At 43.5% G+C, this 13,073-nt stretch overlaps 1 protein-coding gene across 1 annotated transcript in view; it reads right to left on the reverse strand.

Annotated features, from left to right (window-relative positions):
* Positions 1–13,073, reverse strand: part of DIP2C (disco interacting protein 2 homolog C) — a 235,832-nt gene that overhangs the window by 77,319 nt on the left and 145,440 nt on the right. The window contains exons 5-6 of the mRNA XM_054389931.1: positions 4,952–5,077; positions 3,934–4,143 (exon numbers count right to left, since the gene is read on the reverse strand). Coding sequence (XP_054245906.1) covers positions 3,934–4,143; positions 4,952–5,077 — 336 coding nt within the window. The remainder of the gene's footprint in view (positions 1–3,933; positions 4,144–4,951; positions 5,078–13,073) is intronic.

Below are 13,073 nucleotides of genomic sequence, written 5' to 3' on the forward strand. Positions count from 1 at the left end.
AAACACAAGCTGGCCTGAGTCATACCAGCAGTGCTAGACAACTCCCCAGAGCTAATGGCTGTCTTTCACAGCCTGGTAACTCAGCATGCTGCCACAGCTTCATGAGTCCTGAACTTTGGATGACTGTAATTCTTGTACATTCATTCCCAAATTCATGCACCATCAAAACAGCTAAATAATTTTTATGGCTACACATACAGGAACACGATGCCATATTAGGTGCCTGTTTTACATATTCCTCATTTGAAGGACAATCATCATGAAAAATTAAGAGGCTCTCAGTGTCTATAATTGCTACATAATGTTTGTATTTCTGAGCAACACAAGGAGTCAACCTTAGCACTCAACCTTTGTATCTAGTTGAGGTGGCTTTTATTGTGTAACACAAAACCATCTTGCATTCTCCACATATCCAACTGAGCCTTTGGGGTCTGATCACATCCACTGTTATGATTTTACTGAAACAAACACCTCACATTGTGCTGTAACCTGATGCCTGAATAATGTCTTCACTTTAGAGGATTTGTCATTGTCAACTATTTTGGATTAGGCACAGTTTTTACCCTTTCTTGCTAACTAGCAAGAGCTTTTTATAGACCATGATTGCATTACACAATAACCAAGTCAATTAAAACTGCTGACGTTTGCCTTTTGCTTTTGTTAGTTGTAATGCAGTTTTGCCATGCACACAGGAGAGCAGATCGTGACTAAGAAAAGAACTGTACTTCGGCAGCTATTAGTAACACGAGCAAGTATTTTTAAAGCTAGCTGTAATAGTTTACTTCTTTCCAGTGAAGTATTTCCATCTGCCAGGCTGTACAAGGCAAACTGAGTTGGAGTTCAAGTATCTCCTTTCAAGATTTAGCACAGATTCATTTTCTTTAATGTGTGGGAAAGGAGAAATGTGAGCACAAGCAACATGGAGCAGGGATGCTTCCCCCTCAGATTTACATACTGGAAACCAAAAACTTCTTTGTAACACATGGTGCCAGCAAGAGACAAATGACATAGGAAGCTTCTTGCTCTTCTCTAAAAGAGTTTCTTTTTGAACTGGCACCTGAAATTAAATAAAAGTCTTCACAAGGTGGTCACACTGGCTGGCCAAAGATTGGGGTTTTAGCACCCAGGCTGTCCATCTGCCTTTTACATTTCCATGAAGAACTCTTATCTAGCAGGACACTAAGGTTTATCTTGCCCTGCTCCTTTACAGTATCTGCTTAACAGATGTCTTATCATGGCAGTACCTACAGCTGTTAAGTTCCATCCATTAGATTTAGAAATCCTCAGTTGGTTCACTTCTCAAGATGCAAGCTTGGAGAAATGACAGTCATACATAAAAAAACTGGTCTGAATGACTTCTAAAGAAAAAGATAATTGCTATGTTTTGTGAAATGGGCTTTTTTTTGGTATAGACAGCCAACATCAGCTCAGGCTATGGCCACAATCTGTGTAGAGCTGCTTGGTCTTATGTCAGGTAACTTTAGCACTGGCTGAGGTTTAGTTAAGAATAATGATCCTCACATATCATTGCCTAAAAGGTAGAAATTGTGACAGCTGTAGTGACTTCAAAGCATTGCCTCCATCAAACATACACAGTTGAGCCACCTCCTCTTCCCATCTCTTCCAATATTCTTGCATTAGAAGATCACATACAGAACACCTGTTTCTAGTTAAGGCTCTCTTCATTTCTGCCACTGCAGTGATATAATTCACCTCACATCATGAAAAGCAGAAAGATGTAGTTTTAGGCTGTGCCTTTAAGATTTTTCACAGATCTTGAGCAGAAAGGAGTAAAATGTAAATAAGTCACTATTGGGTGTAAAAAGGAAAACAATGATTATTCTAAACAATCCCATTGGAGAGAGACCTCCCATAAGATTCGGTTCCCAAAACAATCTCTCTCTTCTCACTGCTTCTCTCTGGGAGAGGCTAACCGACTTTACTGACCTTGGTTGCATCACTTTTGGCTAAGTCAAATATCCCTGCTTCTCTCTCTTGTCCTTTTTGTACAGGGACATAAGGAGGGGGCAGGGAGGGAGAAACTATTGCAGCTCCCCTGGTCTTTGAGCAGGGGGGGTCCTAGTGCTGTTTGTTAATTGCAAATATTGTATATTTTGTACATCCTCATTGCATTTCATTGTAGATTGTAGTTCTGCCTGTAAATACAGCTTCCATTTGCTTCCAGCTGGGCTGGTCTGGCAAAGTTAATGTTGGGGGGAATTTTCAACCCACCACAAACCAACAGCACAGAGCCTGGGGATAGAGTGTATGCTCTGACAGTGCCATATCTGAGGGGAAGGAAAGAGCTGGAGGCACACATAAATGCTGTGTATTTGAAAAGTGTCTGGGAAGTCCAAAAGCACCCCTGCAATACTACACTTCAAAAAATGAAACTTTTACTCTCAAACAAGATGGCTCTTCTGGTTGCAGGGAAAGCAAACTTAGAGCTGTGGCTTTTTCTATCATTTGGGTTTCTCCTGTATTGATGTCCAGGTGACAGAGAGTCTTTTACACTAGTCTCCTGTATTTTAAGTTAGTATTCTCCTTCAGAAAGTAAGAATGTGAGGGTTATTGGAGAACTACCACTCAAGTCTTAGGCTTTATATTTGCTTTATTTAAAAAAAAAAAAAAAATTAGCCTCCAGTTTGGATAGACACCTTTGATTTTCAAACAGGAACATATTTGAAGCATGCAAAAGAAGCAAATGCAGTTACAGGATAAAAAAGTTTGCAGTGAGATCTTTAACTCTTAATATAAGTTTAGAGTCAGATAAGCAGTGTGTCATCTGAAGCTGGATTACTCTTCTCTTGCCTCTCTCCTACCAGAGAGGATTATTCATCTATGATCACTGGCACACAGCCTCTGAAAGAACAAGGCTATATGTGGGAATGCTTCAAATCTATCACCTCTTAGCATGCATTTAAATGCAAAATCCACCTCCTCAGATTGGAAAGAAACAAAAGAGACAATTTCGAATTCTTACAGAACGCAGCTCACCCATGAAGAAACACATCTTACAGTTACCATCTTTCCAGTTTCTCTCACATTTCCAGTGCTCTTGGCAACCATAACTGATGGTAACCTTAAGATCACAGTCTCAATGTGTTAGTAGGTATCACTCGTGTTTTGTTCCCAAATGACCTTTACAATTGCTGCCTTACCACTACTGTCCAATTAGAGATGCAATTTAAGGTATCATCAGAACAAAAAAATATGCATACACTGAGGTAACTTAACTGCTTCCTTCAAAGGAGAGATCTTTCTAGCCAGTAACAACAAGACAAAAAGTAAAAGAAGCAGCGTCCTTCCCCTTCTGCAGAACACTGCCATTTTCATTTAGCTCTATCAATGTTCTATTATTTACCACAAACTCAGTGATTATAAAAGACGACTTACCATGCCAGGTTTAAAATTACTGAAATGGCACATTATAAAGAAGCTATATTTAAAGACACATTAAGATTTGGTGAATGAGTAATGCAGCCTTCTAGAGTCTGGATAAATTTAATTCTCTATGCTATAATTTCCTCCAGCATTTCAAGATGAAGTCAGAGAAAATAACCAAATGCAATGATTAATGTGTTCAGAAGTGTGTATGTATCTAAAACAAGGTTCTAAGCTATTAATTTATTATGAATTTAAGAATACAATAGAAATTCTTCCCCTGACTGCAATTCAGCAATTCCAGACCATGGTGAGAGAATTACTTCTCTGAAAATACAGGTATTACTTCAAGCTACACTCAGAGCAAAAAAGAGGGGATGCAGACTATATGGAGAGGTGGTTCTGGAACAGTAATCTATGCAACAGAGAAAGAGTTTATAAAAAAACACAGGGAAGACTTTTGTAAGACTTCACAGAGCAGCATCAGCTGAACGTGAAGGACAAAAATCAATGTTAAACTGTCCACACTCACAATATCTGCTTACTAACCTATGTGTGTTTGAGCCATAACATCAGCTAGTCTGTGTGCAGCACCACTGCCTCCACTTTGTGTTGAGGAGGAGGAAGTGGTTGACGTGGTAGAGCCATGGATCGCTTGACTGATCCAGTGTTCCATATTTATACTCCCCTGACTTGAGGTGGGAGTTCCCTGGGAGTCGCCTTGTACGGAGCCTTCATCTTCTGAACCAGAAGAAGTATCTAGTAATTAAAAACAGCCTGTTAACATGCAGTGCTCTGGGGGTTTCTTAACAGAAGTAAGGTACATTCATATTACAGATCTAAAGAGAACTCTATTAAGAAAAACTCATGAAGGTAAGCAAATAGAATTTTCAAAGTCTGTAATACTGAAAGCCCTGAAACAAAGTGAACTGCTAATGGTGCACCGAGCGAGCTGTCTCCAAGCCCATGGCTTGTGGATTACTGTACAAAAATCAGGACAATTAAAAAGTCTGCCTTTGTAATGTGGTTTGAGAACTTTCTGAAGATCTCCAGCCATGTTTAAGAATACAGAATACCCAAAATACTTTCCCAAGCTCATTCACACAGCCTGTGAAAAACTCTTCCAGTTGCAGCAATCCCACCTCTTATGAGTGCCAGCTGGATTCAGCACCTGTGAGCATGCAGGAGGTATTTTTCACAGTCTAGTAGCAGATGAATTTTAAGAGGAATGGCACAACTAATTGTAAAGACAACATTCCATCATAGTGTTAGGGAATAAACTAGAAACTTTGAGTCTCAGAAGGTATGAAAAGCTGTCCATAGTTAGGTCCTCATCAGACTGAAAGGCCCAAGGCAAGCTGAGGTACCCCCAAGGGCAAAGCAACCATGTGAATTGCCCCAGCTGGCTTCCCAACCATTCAGTTCCCCTTCTCTTCAAACATACCTCAAGGTTATGCCCAGTCTACTTAAAATGCTGTTTCCATTACCATCTCTGCAGGTGGATTGCTAATTCATAGCAGCATAAGGAAACATTTAGACAGTTCTCATAAAACAGAGATATGCTCACCTGGAGGTGTGTAGGCATCCATTGATGTTTGGACCACCAATGAACGTCGTTTTGATGGCATGGGGACTGCCATTTTCCTTTCTTTATGTTTAGCAAGGGCTGCCTGAACTGCTTCTGTGTGGACATCTGGAAGGAGAGAGAGGTTTCAAGCTAGCATTCAGACAGGAGCAAGCCAGGCCTTTGATGCAGGCCAGTCTGCAAGCTGGCCAGGCCCACAGCACCCATCCAGTGCTGCAAGGCCAGGAACGTGCTGGGACACGGAGGGACTGCAGCAGCTCTCCTCACCGTGGAGATCAGCCTCACAACATGCCCGAGAAACAAATAAGCCCTTTGAGCTCTACAGAGTGCCCAGAACAGTGCTGCAGTATGGGAAAAGCAGCAACTCTACTCCCCAAGAGCAAGGCTCTGTTTAACCAAGAGCTGTTACTTCAGCAACCTGCCTGTTCTCAGTGCAAGCATGGAAAGTCAGTGAGGTTTCCAATTTACACAGAAGGCACACAAAGTGAACAGGAACACTCGCTTGAAGGTAAGAGGGATGTGAAACGTCACAACACAAACAGCAGCAGGTCCCCCGTTCCCAAACCCTCCTCTTGCCTTCTTCACTTGGCTTTATTCACAGAAAAGCAGCACAGGCCTGGTGCTTTGCAGGTGTGTGCTACACAGCTCACGCCAGCCTGCTGCAAAGCATCCAAGCACATCCCTTCTCCATGGCCACATCCCCAGTGAAGACCTTCTCTGCCTTTCCCCTGTATATGCAGTTGCCTGCCTCCCAAAGTCTGCAAACAGCCATTTATCCTGTCTAAAAGACATTGGAGACACATTTTGGTTAATTGGTTTGTGCAAGTCTTTTAATTACTACCAGAATTATACGTAGAAATAAGATTACTACCTTCTCTTCTATGGGTTTGGGACAAGATACACCTGAGAAAACTATATGCAAAACACATAGTAGCCAAGAAAAGTCACTTCTGGTTAAAGAAGCTGCCACACACTGACCATCTAGAACATAACTGGAAGCACTTCAGTCAGTTACAGAAAATGCAGCAGGTTGTGTGTTATTCATCTGTTCCCATTTATCAAGTGGGAGCATCGTGAAGCAGGCTCAATCCAGAATGATTCCACATACTGCTGCTGCTGAATCTGTTTGAAGACCAGCCTTATAGGCTGGTTTGGCAGCACACAGCCTATTTCCTACTCCTGTGCTGATGTAGTGGCAGCTCTGAACAGGCAACGTTCCACAAGTAAAGCGGCAGAAGAGTATAAAAAACTTTACATCAAGAGCTGTTGGTTAGATCATATCAGGAGGAACAACTTGTTTTAAGCAACAACTGGGATGGACGACGGGAAGCATTAGATGATACAGTCTGTTGCTAAGTCAAAGTCTCATTTTTAATAGGAGGGCTATCTTCTGCCAGGAATACTTCTCTCACTGGAAGACTGCAAAGAAGGGCAAGTAAGAAAAAGAATGTTATCAGCTGTTTCAGTGAATTGTTTCTTGCTTTTGTTTTAAACCACGAAAGGGCTGAGCATGTCAGCAAAAGCAAAGCTGGAAAAGCAGACTCAAAAGATAAAGGAGTCGTGGCTGATAGACCAAAACAGAGGAAGACTGCAGTGCTAACACCAAGCTAGAAGACAATGTCTCTCATGTCAAGACATTATTTTGAAGCAGAGGGTTTAAGGTCTGTCTTTAATTAAAACCTGACAAAAAGTTTGTGAAACCTACTACCAGGCTAAGAAAATTAACTGTAAGTCTTTACCCAATAGCATGCCCCCAAGAAAAATTCCTGCCTGCTCACTCTACACCAATGCTGATAAGGTATACAGGACAGAATGTGCTCACTAGCACTTTGTTTCTTATCAAAGCATAGTAATTACATATCAGCCAGGAAAAAATGAGATCTTTTAAAAAAATCCAAAAACTCTAGAGCAATTTTTGAAAGAGAATAAATTTTGCTGATCAAGATAGGAGTTATTTGTATACTATTGTATTTAGATCTTTTTTTTTTTACAATCTTAAATTGTGAAAATAAAAGAAGGGAGATGAGCTATAACTCAAATTCTTTAGAAGTCCTTTTAAATGAGGACAGCTGGCAAAATCATTAAAATGATTAGTTACTGCTAGACACTGAACCAGTACTTTCAAATTACTTTTTTTTTTTAGATGTAAGAAGGTAAACTCATCAGCTTAACACTGCAGTGTTTTGATTTTCAAATGACTCCATGGGAGTCCAGGAAATCAACTTTTTTCTTCACAAAGCACATGGCTGATATGTTTATTTGCAATGGGTTACTGTGCAATAAAGCAAACTATAGATTACTAAAGAAAAACCAAAAACGACCCAAAGCCCCACAGGAACACAAAAACAATGGAAAAGGTAAGAAACTTTACAAACAAGAGGGAAGCTGACTGGGGAGCAGGAACATGCACACCTGTTCCCAGCCTGGCCTGCAAGGTCAACTGTTCCGCAGGCATTACTCACAGTACAGAGCCTACCAAAGAAGGAAGACACGTCTAGAAAAGGCTGAGGAAAGGCAGTCCAGAGATGGCCTAGGGACTATCAGCAAGAGGTTACAGGCTTCCAAGGGAGAGGCAAAAAACAGCCAGAAGAAAGGGTCAAGCTTGGATGGAAAATATTTTCACAACCTCCTCTCTCAGGCACAAAGCTCTTGGTTAAATGAAGAGTTTAATTGTATCAAAGTCAGATAAGGATCAGATAAAGCACCAGTAACAGCCTAAGTGGTTTGTATGGTCTTTTTGAATGAAAGCCCATCTGAAGATGCCCTTCAATCTATTTTGACAGTCCTGTATAGAGAGTTGGACTTTGTAAGAACTCCATGGATTCTGTCCTTGACAAGTGACTGTCATCTCTTCAACACCATCAGGAAGTTAATGAACACTTGTTAAGCTAATGAACAGCATTCAAGTTCTTCATACCTACAGAGTAAGTTCCCAAGAACTGAGAATTCAGAGAGGTGAGGGAGTCAGACTAATACTTACAAATCACACTTGAGAACAACACATGGGTTACATCCATTCTGTAACTGCAGCAAGACAGAAACAGCAAACAGATTTTTCTTCCAGCAAATAGCACCTTAAGATATGTACTTCCCATAGAGATGCTTTTCTCCATAGTTTAGCTTTGTTTTTCTGATCTACAAACCAACTCTGCTGATGTTAACAAGGAATACTAACCAACACACAACTAATAATCTCTTTTCATTCCTCACCAAGGAGTGATGGTGGTGATTTGCTTCTCATCAACTTCAGCAAGAGTCTGGCAGCTACGTGCCATTCTCTTTGTGAAAGATGGGTCATGATATCTATTATAGGGCACTGGTGACCCATTCTCTCCCACTGCATGCCCACAGCCTGTCCCTAGCAGAGACTTGTCACAGGAACTGATACAACAGTAATTGGAAGCTCTTTGTTCACTAAAGGAAGGAAACTACACTTCTGATACACACTAGGGCAAAGCACAGTAAAGGAAGAAGACACATCCAAGTTCCCACAGGACAGGAAACTTTATCCCCCACAACCTCATCAGTACAAAGCAGTTTGTATTCTCCACACCTCGCACAGAGTGTCAGAAGAGATCAGCACATTAGCATGTCAAACTGTCTGGCATGGCGATGCCCCTTGTATTGTAAGCCTGACAAAAGCATCTGAACTGTCTTCTCAATCTACCCTGGCACAGTCAAGCCAACTGAATTTATCACACTGGGACTGCAGTGTTTTAAACCAAATATTTCTTGTTACATTTTCCTGAAATTCTTTGCATAAGAAAACATTGTCCAGAAACACCACACAGTTAGGAGCTTACATCAGAAAAAAAAAAAAAAATCTCTGTCTCTCCTCTCCTTTCCCCTTGTGTGGCATGCTACAGTGTCTCACCTACTACAACCTTCCAGCAGAGTTTCACATACAGACACACCTTGATCCAGTTGCACTCAAGCCTTCTGAAAAAGTCACATCTCTAAGTGGAAAGAAAACACTTTTAGACAAAATGTCCTTTGATCTAGAGGTCTGTGACATTCTAAATATGCCTTTACAGCTCATAAAGTGACTCCAGCTTCTGACCCTTCACTTCAAAGCACTCCTATAGGCAACAAAATCTTCTTACCCTTCCCATCCATTTTCTCCACAAGAAAGACTCAAAAGTAAAGTCTCTCATGTTTTCTCTACAGCTGCTAGGACACTCTTCTGAAGTAAGCATCCTTGTTTAGCATGGAACATCCTCCTGACTCACCTTTACCCTTACATCTCATGGACAGGGATACCCCACTCCTTACTTGGGCTAGATACAGTGTACTTGAAAGCTTTGAACTCTGAGGCATTTGAAATATGCTGCATGTTCCTAGTCCTCCAACAGACTTTTGCAGCTTTCAGCAGAAGAATGAGTTTGCTCCCTCTTGTTCAGCTCTTTTTTAAAAACCAAAAACCTCTTCAACAAATTCCAGTTGCATTCTTCCTCCTTGTGGAAAGGTTCTAAATAGTTTTTGCTACATGAGTTTAACATTCCCCAACAGCTTCCTTCATTCAGTACTACTTGGATTTGCTCCATAGGCATGGCAAACACTCAGCATAGTGCAAGCATAATGATACCTCCTCATGGATCAGGGTGCTAGTTTGCATGGATCAGGGAGTGGGGTGCACCTCTCATGGTAAGCATCAGCTACAGTAAGAAATTCCACATTATAAAACTGTTTCTCAGCATATCAGAGAAAAAATTCTGTAGTTAGACCAGGGCTTGCAGTTACGTGGGAAGCAGCTCTCCTGCAATATCACAGAATCATAGATTTGTCTGGGTTGGAAGAGACCTCAAAAGGTCATCCAGTCCAACTCCTCTGCAGTCAGCAGGGACATCCACCACTAGATGAGTGTTGCCCAGAGCCCTGTTAAGCCTCACCTTGAGTATCTTCCAGGGAAGAGGCCTCAATCACCTCTCTGGGCAACCTGTTCCAGTGCTCCCCCACCCTCATGGCAAAGAGCCTGTTCCCAACATCCCATCCAAATCCACTTCTCCCCAGTTCAAAGCCATCGCCTCCAACCCTGTCACCACAGGCCCTTGTAAACAGTCTCTTCCCATCCCTCTCCTAGGCCCCCTTCAGGTACTGGAAGGCTGCCATTAGGTCTCCCCAGAGATTTACCTTTTGAATGTAGACAGGCTAAGCAGTTCTGATATTAAAAACAAGAGATTTAGCTTAGAGGATCATTCTCACAAAACACTTAATCCATAGAAGGGATAGCAACTTTCATGATCATGATCATAAGTTCCTCCCTGCATCTATTTTGTCACTCCTCTTAAAACCAGATTTATCAAGGCATTTTCCATTCTTCTAAATAGTATTGGAAAAAAATTGTTTCTTTTTATACAATTCCTTCTAATTTTCATAGGCCAAGTAAATCAAAAAAGAAATCTCACATACTTTTAATTAGAAGTCCTTTGTCCTTAAGTGTGTACTGCTTTGATATAACAATAATACAGGAATCTATTGGAGCCATAATCATACTATTCCTCATGAGAATATGCCTTCATCTCCCCACAGCAGCTCCTGCTCCCCCACCATCACTGGCCCTCATCTCCCCACAGCAGCTCCTGCTCCCCCACCATCACCGGCCCTCATCTCCCCACAGCAGCTCCTGCTCCCCCACCATCACCGGCCCTCATCTCCCCACAGCAGCTCCTGCTCCCCCACCATCACCGGCCCTCATCTCCCCACAGCAGCTCCTGCTCCCCCACCATCACCGGCCCTCATCTCCCCACAGCAGCTCCTGCTCCCCCACCATCACCGGCCCTCATCTCCCCACAGCAGCTCCTGCTCCCCCACCATCACCGGCCCTCATCTCCCCACAGCAGCTCTTGCTCCCCCACCATCACCGGCCCTCATCTCCCCACAGCAGCTCCTGCTCCCTCTACACCATCCTCCAACGTACCTAAGCAGCTCCTGCTCCACCACCACCATTACTGCACCCATCCCAGAATATGAGGCAAGACCCTCAACCAGCCAAGATATCACACAGAGAAGCTCAGCCCCAGTAAGGAGGGCCAGCCAGCACTCATAGATGATATTGGAGTAGTCATCAAACCTAGCTCTACCTTGCTGGGGGGCCACCAGGCCCCCCAGCCTTTGTCCCCCCCCCCAGTCACATGGTATACACCATGGGTACTCACCAGTGATGAGTGGAAGATCCTCAGCCCAGATGGGCTCAGCTTAGGGCTTCTGCCTTTCCTGGTGGAGATTAAAACGGGGACTGGGAGAGGAGGGCAAAGTGTCCCCACCTCGGGTGGGAGGAGACTCCAACAGAGCCCAGGTGCTCTGGGCTTTGGGGGGAAAAAGGGGGAAAATGAGGTGGGTGGGGTGGAAATGGCCATGCTTTTTCAGCTACGGTTCACCAGCATTTCTGTATCCCTGAGAAATTGTCCCTTCTCCCTTTGTTCTGCCACCTTCCTCACACCAGATCTGCTAAATCAAACTCACACTGGCTGAAATACCAGCAATAGGATCGAGTACTGTGCTTGTGAACCAATTATCACTAGGAATCCAATATTCACCCCCTTCCTGAAGCCTAAAATAGCTGACACCTTCTGACATTCTGACATTGTAGTCTCCACAGAATAACAAATACAGGTTTTCCACACGCAACATTCATCCAGAGAGTGGTGGTGGATGGTGCCACTGCCAGCTGGCTGCTAGTCACTAGTGGTGTCCCCCAGGGATCCGTGTTAGGCCCAATCCTGTTTAACATCTTTATTGATGATGTGGATGAGGAGATAGAGTCCACCATTGGTACGTTTGCAGACAACACCAAGTTGGGGGCAGGTGTTGATCTGTTGGAGGGTAGGAAGGCTCTGCAGAGGGACCTTGACAGGCTGGATGAGTGGGCAGAGTCCTACATGATGAGTTAACAAGTCCAAGTGCTGGGTGCTGCACTTTGGCTACTGCATCAATAGTGTGACCAGCAGAAGCAGGGAAGTCATTCTGCCCTGTACTCAGCAGTGGTTAGGTCACACCTTGTGTCCAGTTCTGGGCTCTCCAATTTAAGAAGGACATTGAGATACCTGAACATGTCCAGAGAAGGGCAACAAGGCTGGGGAGAGGTCTTGAGGTCCTATGAGGAGAGGTTGAGGGAGCTGGGGGTGTTTATTCTGGAGAAGAGGAGGCTCAGGGGAGACCTTATTGCTCTCTACAACTCCCTGAAGGGAGGTTGTAACCAGGTGGGGATTGGTCTCTTCTCCCAGGCAACCAGCAACAGAACAAGAGGACACAGTCTCAAGCTGCACCAGGGAAAGTTTAGGCTCGAGGTGAGGAGAAAGTTCTTCACAGAAAGAGTAATTGGCCACTGGAATGTGCTGCCCAGGGAGGTGGTGGAGTCACCCTCCCTGAAGGTGTTCAAAAAAAGCTTGGATGTGACACTTGGAGCCATGGTTTAGTTGTCAGGAGGTGTTAGGTATTAGGTAATAGGTTGGACTCGATGATCTGTGAGGTCTTTTCCAAGCTGGTTGATTCTGTGATTCTCAGTACAGTCTTAACTGCTTTTTAGCCATATCAGCATAAAAGGTATAGTTTCATTATGAGTTCACCGTGCAGCTTTTTGGAGTCATGGGGAATGAGCTGAAAAACAAGCCTCTGGGCACAAAGGGGTCTGTTTGACAGGAGAATCTAAAAAACCTGTCAGAGGCAGAGTACTGCTAAGTTATTGCTGCTAACCAGTCTAGCTGTGTTCCTTCTTGAGGATGGTAGAGTGCAAATTCAGCAAGACTGATGAGACGTTAGGATGCTCTGTTTTCTGCTCAACTAGCAGGCACTCAGGATCATGAGTGTCTTCCAAGAACCATATAGACTGCATTGCAGCTGCACCCTGATGTCAGCAGTGGTCATCCAAAGATCAGGGTGCTACAGAGGATATGGCATTTTGACCTTTGGTCTTTGATCTGGCAAGCTTATTTCCGTACAGGGCACTGTGCAGAGCAGGTTGCAGCTCTCAGACCTGCAACACCATCCCAGGTTTCAATTGTGAGGGCATCGCCAGAACACTGGAGGTGGAGAGAACCTGGCATGGGGACCTCTGCATGTGGAGACCAGCTATGTCTTAGACATAGGTTGTGTGACTCCTTCCACT

The sequence above is a fragment of the Indicator indicator genome, chromosome 20, assembly GCF_027791375.1.
Source record: "Indicator indicator isolate 239-I01 chromosome 20, UM_Iind_1.1, whole genome shotgun sequence".
NCBI lineage: Eukaryota > Metazoa > Chordata > Aves > Piciformes > Indicatoridae > Indicator > Indicator indicator.